Genomic DNA, 9,750 nt, shown 5'->3' on the forward strand with positions numbered 1-9,750 from the left:
GGGATGAGCGTCGACCTTAGTCATTCTTGAACCATAGCGAATACTCGAATAAAAAGATCCAGAATTAGATTGAACCCTTGACTTTTTTTTAGGACCAAACCGACTTGTACCATTTACTTAAATAGATACAATTCTAAAGATTTTCAAATTTCTAATATTGCTGAGTAAATATATAAGACATTTTGAAACCGGATCGAATATCTGAAAATAAAGATCCATAACATGATTGAACCGTTGTCTTTTTCTTTACGACCGAATCGAATTGTACCGTTGACTTTATTAGATACGATTCTGGATATTTTCAAATCCCTAAATTATACCGAACCATACTCAACTCTATTCCCAACTTTATCGAGAAAATAGATAGGAATTTCCCGTCCCCGCGACGAATCCTCGCCCCCATTTAGCACCTAATTATGTTGTGGTATGGGGTTCAGACCCCATACCACAACATAATTACTAAATTTTGATGTGGATATATTAGAATATGTTATCTATTATTATACCAATGTTGGATTGTTGGTGTAAGAAAAGCTTTATGGGTCTATCTTGTTTTAGAGATTAAAGGGTTATTGTGAGTGTTGGACTGATGTGGCTGCAATATAGCACTTGTAATAAATGTATCCTGAAATAATTACACATTATTAGAAAATTTGAAGGCTGGTACCACACAAACTTGTGTGGACAATTTTATTCAAATAATTGAAATCTATAAAACATGACAAAAATAATAATTAATAATAGGAAAAAACCATTATTAGACCTCTGATCTTTTAATTTTTGGTTTATTAAGCCATTAATCTTTTATTTTTGGTCTCATAAAACCCTTCATTACCAAAAACAATTAATTTTTAACATAAATTCGGTTAACAGACTGTTATTCATTGCAGTTGCATACAAAATTTGTATTTTTTTTACTGTTTCAAAACAGTTTTTGATGTGAAATGTGACTGTAGGAAAACTATAAAAACCTTAATTCAAACTGTAAAAATATATTTTTTTAATAATTTCAAATACAGGTGAAATTAATAACGTATTTTTAACAGAATTAAATGTTTATAACTTACTAATTTAGTCATAAAAGGCTTAATAAGACCATAAATAAATGATCAGTAGTTTAATATATTCAAATAAAAGATCAAGTGTTTAATAAAAGAAAAATGAAGATCAGAAGGTCAACGGTGCCTTTTGCCTTAATAATATGTCTTTTGTTCACATATGACATGGTGTTTTTTTAGTGACATGATGTATTTTATGTCTGCCATATATTAACGAAAGAGATAACACACTTTAGGCATAATATAGAAAATTAGAAATAATAAAATATATATATTAAAAAAGGAATAAGATAAAAAGAAAAGAAAAATAAAATAAGAACATGAGAATAATAATAAAAATGTGTTTCATTTTCCTACCAATCTTCATTATCCATCTGTAAATATTTGGGTTAATTTCAAACAAATGATTCGTGGTTTCATATTTTTATAGATTGATAGTTGTAGTATTTTATTACCAACCGAACTAGTATTTCTATTGTCGAATTTTGCAACTGTCTCTCCATAAGGAGAAAAAAATGAAAAAAATTACATCTTTACATTAATAACTAAAATACTTAGTAGCACTCAATTGAGGGTTTTCAGGCCAAAACTTAAAAAAATTAGCAATGCAATTTAAAATATTATGTTTTGTTAACTAAATATAACATGAAAGTCTACTACTTGTAAACTTTTAAACCATGTGACTTTATTTGTAAATAGCACAAACCACAAGTGTTTTTATTTTTTTTACTTTTCCTGTAATTTTATTATTTAGTCCAAAGAACTAGGGTTGTAACTAAATTAAGCCGAGCCGAGCTTTGACATGCTAGCCTTATGCTCAGTTCATTAGAAAATTGAGGAACTTGAACTCGAATTCACTTGTTATCGTTGATTCTGCTTGTGATCGTTGCTCGCGACTCATTAACTCTGCTTGCAAGCTTTCAGTCGAGTTTCATCATGCTAAAACTCGGCCCATTTATAAATTGATTCAAACGCTACCGAACTTTCATTGAACCGAATGCTGAGTCATTGCTCGACTCGTTTACATCTCTACAAAGAACAAATTCGTGCTTTTGAGTTGATAATATTTATTTAAGGGCAAAGTATAAAAATAATGCTTATGGTTTGGCCTATTTGTATATAGAGGTTTGTGATTTAAAAGTTTGCAAATAGAGGTATGTATTTTACAAAACAAAATATTTGAAATTGCACAGATAAGTTCTAATAACAATCAAGAACATTTTTACATTTTATTAAATTATTGCATACTAACAAAATACAGATCCGAAAATCGAATTGCAGTTATATAAAATGTACTTAAATAATTCATAAACTGTAAAATAGTAAGAAACATAAAACGTCCACCATATGATTTATGGTTTTGATTTAGGAAGTTGTGTTTTTTGTAGGAAGAGTTGTGTTTTGTCGATATGTAAGAATAATTTTTTAAGATAAACATGTCATTGGTTGTAATAAGAACTTAATAGTGTAATTTGAAATACTTTATTTTATAAATAAAACATACCACATTCCTCAATTTGTAAACTTTTAAACCATGTGTCCCTGTTTGCTAATTGAGCAAACCACAAACATTATTTTTGTACTTTTCCCTTTATTTAAACGTTACGTTTATTTATGCGTGAATTACTTTAAAGAAATTCAATATTTTAAGACTACGTAAATCCAGTCTTTTATGAATTTGTTCAAAAAATGTGGGTGTCTTTGGAGAAAATTAGTGTATTTTACGGGAAATTATTAGAAACATCTGGTTTTCTATGTCAAATGGAGGACTTCTCATATCTATTTTGATACGTGTAACATGGACACATATATTATAAGAAGTCCCACTATTTTAATTATTCCGTGAGGTCACAATATACGTGTGTAAACGTGAATTGAGGATCCTCCAAGTGACACGGAAGACCGAATGCTTAATACAAGAACTCGTATTTTACATATAAGTACGAATATATTTTGCATCATTTAAAAAAATCATATCTTTTTTTATATAAAATATATTTTAGAGAAACTGCATTGGTCCAAAATAATAAGGGCTGGGCTTCAACACAATTGGATAATAATCCATAACTATCGTTTTAAAAGGTTTAGGTCAAATACATGAATATCATAATTAAGTATAAAATTACAATTAAATCATATCACCAAACTTAATTCTTAATATGTCATTATTATATATATATATTATGATTTTATACCATAGTTTAAAAATTCTAGACTCCAATTTATAAATCATAAACCCTAGAAAATATAATATAGACTTCCAATTTATAAATTCTAATCCTTAAAATATATTAAAAGTATTGATTTTACTAGTTTGACATAATCTAAAATTGTGACTTGACATAATTGTAAATAATTGTTAAAAGATGAATTTCTATGTAATTTTCCCAAAGATTCATCTTAAACATATCAATTTGTTTTATATAATGTTTTACATTTCACAGTTTGAGGAACGTCAGACCCTTTTTAGGTGGATCATTTCCTAATTAAAGCTTTCTGCATACGCTAGGTTTTTATTTAAAAAAGGTTTAGTTTTAATAAAAAAAAATTCTTAGAATTTAAGGGTCAATTTAGCTCTTAAAGGTAGCAGACAAGTTGAGTTTAATTCAAGTTTAAGTTTAAGTTTAAGTATCAATTAGATTCTAAAATTGGTAATATTTGAAAAATTAGTCCAAATACAATCAATTTCAATACCTAAAAAGTTATCAATTATTAACTAAATTGTCAAATATTGTCAACTTCAGAACTGATTTGATATCAAACTTCAATTTGAACTAAACTGAATCTGTCTACCAACCGTAGGGGACAAATTTACTCTTAATTCAAGGAAATATTGTAAAATACTTTCGATATACACATGTTGTTTAATAAAATAAAAGATTTGAAATATTAAGCCACAAAAGAAAAGGTTAGGAGTTACACTTTATTGATTTAGCTACAGGAAAAAGCCACAAAATACATGCTCGAGAGAAGTAAATTTAAGGTAATAAGTTGGATAAAAAGTTTTTATGGTCATTAAAGTAGAGGTTTCGTGCACCGCGTAGTCACTAAAGCATTTTTTGACTACCGATGCGCAAAACATCTACTTTAGTGACCATTAAAACCCTATCAATGGCTATATCAAAGCTTGGCAAAGACAGGATTTGTTTTCTGAAGATGTGCTTTAAAGGCGACTTTCATATCATCAGATAAAACCATTGCAGAATCCCAAGTTGCAACATAATCCAGTGCTTGTTCTAATGTTAAATCCTTGCTCCTTAGCATCACTTCCTTTATCCCTGCAAGTGCTAGGGGAGACTTTGCACCAATTCCTTCCAAACCACATAAGAAAAAAAGTTTAAGAAAAAAATGTAATTTCATGCACTTGTAGTCAGCTGTTAACTGATACTCTTACTGTTACAATAAGATGTCCGATATTAATTAGTATATGTTAATTGTTACTGTTGCAATAAGATGTTCGATATTAATTAGTGGATGTTAGTGTTAGTTAATTCATAATTAGTATTTGAGAAAAAACTAATATGGATATGTTTATTAATTAAAAACAAACATTTTCTATTTTACATGAAGATTGAAAAAAAGGGTAAAGTATAAAAATAATATATGTGGTTTGCTCGATTTGCAAACGCAATCTCGCGGTTAAAAATAATAAATAGGGGCATGAGATTTGTGAACTTTGCATTTGAAGGGTTTGAGTCAATTTTTCGATTAAATAATACTTGTGGTTTAATTAATTTGTAAAGTAAGACTTTATATATGAGGTAATTTAGAAAATTAATTTTTTTAATTGCTCTAAATTGATCTTTTGCTGGTAAAAAGGTAGGACAATAATTTTTATCGAAATTACTGAGTTTGAAAATGCAGAAAGCACACTGTTTTTTTAAATTTCCCGACCACAAAGTTAATTTTATATTTTTACAAAAATAATATAAATAATTAGATAATTCAAAATAATATGAATTTAATTTTTTTATAATAGTAACTATATAAATACAGTAAAACCTCTATATAGGAATACTCTATATAAGAATAACCTCCAATTTGTTATAAAAAATTTCGGTCCCAACTTGGGCCGATTATAAATAAGAATAACCTCCCAAATGTTAATTGTTATACATAATCCAAGTCCCACCTTTAGAAACTATACCTTTATATAGGAATAATTATGTAAATAATGTATATATGTATTAAGGATTTAAACAAAATTTATTAAAAAATTTAAAAATTATTGAGATTAAATATGAGTTGGCACACAAATTCCAACTTTAACTATAAATTCTTACCATTTTCCCATAAAACTCTTTTCTTTATATATTGGAAACTAAACTCAAAACTCTTCCAATTCTTTAGGTATTGGAAATAAAACTCGTAGACTTGATATGCTAAACATTAATTTGTTTTATTAATCTATTTTATTGTACATTGTGTATATAAAAACTAAATCAATGTGTCAAACAACGTTGCATAATTAATTTTTGAATAATAAAAATTAGAGAGTTCTTATTGCTGTTAAATTTATAAACTTTAAGTGTTGATTTTTTTTTTTGGGTACCAAACTCTATATAAGAATAACCTCCCAATTGTTATACAAATTGTCCGGTCCCAAACGTATTCCTATATAGAGGTTTTACTGTACCTATATTTTTTTTTCAAAGCTAACATTGATATATAACTAAAAATTTAACACATTTTTCGCTTCAAATATTATTTGTTCCTCTGTATACCAGAAGCAATTTGATATCTAAATTCATTAATTGTGGAAAATAAGAAATGTCTTTCTTGAAAAATATTTTAAGGTGGTTTTATACTTTTAAAAATTAATCTTTGTGAATTTCGGATTAATAGATTATACATAATTAGTTAGGTAATCGGGGCGCTGACCTAGTTGGGTTGTCGGTTATCGGGCCTTGCATCGTCCCTACTGTTATTAAGGAATATGCTTGCATAAAAGAAAAGTGGGGATAAATTTGTCAAAAGTTAAACAAATGGAAACAACATGAAAAGCTCAACACAGTTCGCGAAAAGTTTCCACTTGGAGCATTTCATGAACCGTTATTGTTTGTTTTAAAACAGTTAACATCTTGGTTTTGAAAACTTAATCAAATATTTTATTTCTAGTAGTTTAGAGTAAAACCGCTAAATGCTGTTGTGAAAAAAACTAAACCAAAACCCTCTAAATTAAGCGAAAATATCTATTATAAAAAGTAAACCCTCAAAATTGAGCTAAAATATCTATAATGAAAGCAAATACTGAATTATTTTGTGTAATAATAAAAATAATATTTTTAGGTAACTTTAAAAACAAATTTAGCACTTTATTGAGAGGAAGTAAAGCATATCTATATCATATGCATATGAATGACATGATTATCCTAAAAAGAATGACATATGATATATGAGATAAAATTTGTAATTTTTTACATAAAACACTAACAAAGTACAAAAATAAATCTGGTATAAAGTACTTATATGATTTTAAGTATTTGTAAAGACAAAGGAAGATTGTAAATATAAATTATGAGATTTTCTTCATTTTCACTAAAATTATCTAATTTGCCTATGAAATATATATTAAAAATAAATGTTTTAATAGTCTTTCCACCCATCAAACAGAAAATTAATAATAAAATCACTTGAAATTCTTCTTGTTTACTAGTAATATTTTAATCAAAAATTCATTTCTTTTTTTTTTTGCAAATTGAGAAACACTTGCCAACTTTTATACTACGAAAATATATTTACAAATGTTAAAAAACTATATATATATAATTAATTTTTGCAATATCCCTATTAAAAAAAGGTAAATTGCATTTATTGTAAAATTTGGAGTCAATTTCATAAAGTCAGTTAAACTTCATTAAATGAAGTATCAAATTTTTATTTTTATTTTAATAAAATCATTTCGATCAATTCATATACGAAAAAATCATTAGAATAGTGATGTGTAATGAAATTCATCTTAATTAAACAAAAAAAATTGAAATTCAATAATTATTTTTAAAGTCCAATTACTTTATTAATTCAAACTGAAATTCAATATTTTTTTTTTGTTTTAAAACATACCCTAAATTTTACTTGAATGAACAATTAATGCATTTTAATCAATACATCTGTTATCCTCCTGTATTTAACCCAAAATTACAACTACTCTCTTAATCTTTTGAAAATTTTAACATTATGGTCACTAAACTTCAATTCTTAACAGTATAGTCACTGAACTTTACACTTTTTAACATCGGTGGCCACTCAATTTTAACCAACTCCTCAAAATTACCGTTAACAACCCCAATATGAAAATATTCAAGAATTAAAGTTGTTCAGAATGACATTTACTATGAAACCACATTTTTTATTTCCTAAAATCATATTTTTTGGAGATTTCTCTATCTAAAAATTTACTTTCTCTCTCCTAACCAAACAACACCTAAATGACCACAAAACAAAAAATTTCAAGAATTAAAGTTTATTAGAATACCATTAACTCTTCAAATTTTTTATTTTAAGACCGTCAACGGTCGTTTTGAGATGTTGAGTGACCACCGGTGTTAAAAAGTGCAAAGTTCGGTGGTCATACCGTTAAAAATTTCAGTGGCAATAGGTGTAATTTACCCTATTATTTATCAATAGAATTGGTTAGATATGAAAGTGGGATACAAGATCTACCACGTGTTAAAGTGATCACTACATATACATATCAAAAAGAAAATGTTAAATAGATAATAATTAGGAACGTTTGTAAGTGCAATTACAGATTGAAGTTTTAGGTTTGTTAAAATGAAATTGAATTATTAAATCCAATCGGATAAGAACGCGGGATTATTAAATACAATCATATAATAATAAAAGGTTATTGAATTAAATAGAGTTATTTAGAATTTTTAAAAGTTTAGGGAGATAATTGAAATTTTAAACTTTTAAACATAGGAAATGTGAGCATACCTTCAGCAAGAAGCACAACACCTTCATCCAATGCTTCTTTAGACTCAAAAACCCTAGAAACCAGACCCATATCCATAGCCTCTTGACCGGAAAACTTCCGACCAGTCATAGCCAATTCCACCGCCTTACCATACCCGACCAACGGCGGCAGCCTCTGCAACGTCCCCATATCCGCCACAATTGCCAAATCAACCTCCTTCACAGAAAAAACAGCGTCTTTCGTACAAAACCTTATATCACAGGCAGTCACTAGATCAAGTCCTCCTCCAACACAATATCCATGGATACTCGCAATCACCGGTTTCCTACACCGCTCTACTGCAGTCAAGGCCGCCTGTAAATACTTAACTTCTCGCCGGAACCACTCGCTGCCGCGGCCTCTTTCCTTTGATAAGCTCTTTTCCATGATTGAATTGATTACTTCCATGTCGATACCCGAGGAGAAGTGATTACCGATGCCGGCGAGGATGATGGCGCCGACATCGGGATTCTCGTCGAGAGAGGAAAGGGCGGCGGGGAATTCGGCGAAGAAGTCGTATGAGAATGAGTTGATTTTAGATGGACGATTGAGGTATAGATGGAAGACTCTGGAATTTGGGGATTTTTGTTGGATTGAGATTGTTTTGTACTGCTGCATTTTGAGTTGATCGGAGAAGATGATCGGGGAAGATGAGAGAAAGTGAGATGAAGTGTTTTTTAGGTGAAGAAAAGAGTGTATGTTAGATGTAGTAATGGTCGCCCGTCTATAAAGATCGAGTTTTGTTTTTGACAAAGTAAACCTTACTTTATGTTTTTCATCATTGGATGATGGGATATAAAATTCATCACCGAAAATTTCTACAATATACCAAGACCGAGATGAATAATAGAACTACCATCCTAAATGAGTCTAATTATTGATTTAATTTTTTTGAACCAATTGATTTTTTTTTATATATTCAATATATGAATAAACAACAAGTACAACAAACAAACACAAAGAATAAAAAACTTACAAACTAAAAGGATTAAAAAGAGCAAAAATAACTATAAAAGATATTAAAAACACAAAAGGATGAGAAAAAATATACTCACGGAAAAACATTTATAGTCCAATCATCATCATTTAAGTCATTCTAAACATTCGGATGTAAATTCTTTCTTTTGTTACAACTACATAGATCCATTGATCCACGAACAAGATAAACCGTTTCCGCTCGTGCTAAATTCGAAAAAGGTATAAACGAAAGAATAATAGAGAATTGATAAAGAATTATTGATTTAATTTTGAAAAATAAGAAATAAAGTACAAAATATCTTCAATAGTTGGTTTTAAGTCAATTTTATCTTTAATATTTAAAATTGTGTAATTATATCTATAACATTTATACATTATCTCAATTTGAGAAATAACTAATCAAACTGTTTTCTTACTCGTTAATTTTGCATGTCATTTTATCAATAATTAGTAAGAGATCACAATTATATGAATAGACGTGAAAAAAATTATACTGTATTTTTATACAAGTTTGACATAAGAGAAAATCTATATATTTTATCGAATTAAAATATAAACTTTCAATTCAATTATTAAAACATAAAAAAATGTGAATTTTTTTTTCAGAACCAACTTATATTCAACTGATGCATAATAAGAAACAAAATATATGTGTTTTATAATAACGTCTGAAATTGACATAAATTACCGACATTAGAGATAAAATTGCATGATTTTTAAATTTTAGAGGTAAAATTGTTCATGGATGTCAATATT

General features: G+C 28.0%; 1 protein-coding gene across 1 annotated transcript; it reads right to left on the reverse strand.

Moving 5' to 3' along the window:
- Window positions 1-3,960: 3,960 nt before the first annotated feature.
- On the reverse strand, window positions 3,961-8,724 carry LOC136220724 (delta(3,5)-Delta(2,4)-dienoyl-CoA isomerase, peroxisomal-like). The gene is made up of 2 exons (XM_066008517.1): window positions 7,998-8,724; window positions 3,961-4,369 (listed from the first exon to the last, which is right to left on the reverse strand). Exons 1-2 carry the CDS (start codon window positions 8,632-8,634, stop codon window positions 4,179-4,181), a joined length of 828 nt encoding a protein of 275 aa, XP_065864589.1. The 5' UTR covers window positions 8,635-8,724; the 3' UTR covers window positions 3,961-4,178.
- Between the last annotated feature and the right edge of the window lie 1,026 nt (window positions 8,725-9,750).

The sequence above is a fragment of the Euphorbia lathyris genome, chromosome 1 (assembly GCF_963576675.1).
Source record: "Euphorbia lathyris chromosome 1, ddEupLath1.1, whole genome shotgun sequence".
NCBI classification, from domain to species: domain Eukaryota; kingdom Viridiplantae; phylum Streptophyta; class Magnoliopsida; order Malpighiales; family Euphorbiaceae; genus Euphorbia; species Euphorbia lathyris.

What these genes read in the sequence shown, in the direction of transcription:
- LOC136220724 (XM_066008517.1), bottom strand. Translation starts at nt 8,634, where the DNA reads ATGCAGCAGTACAAAACAATCTCAATCCAACAAAAATCCCCAAATTCC. An exon ending in TGTTGTGCTTCTTGCTGAAG is followed by an intron (nt 4,370 to 7,997) that starts GTATGCTCACAT and finishes GTGGTTTGGAAG; the next exon opens with GAATTGGTGCAAAGTCTCCC.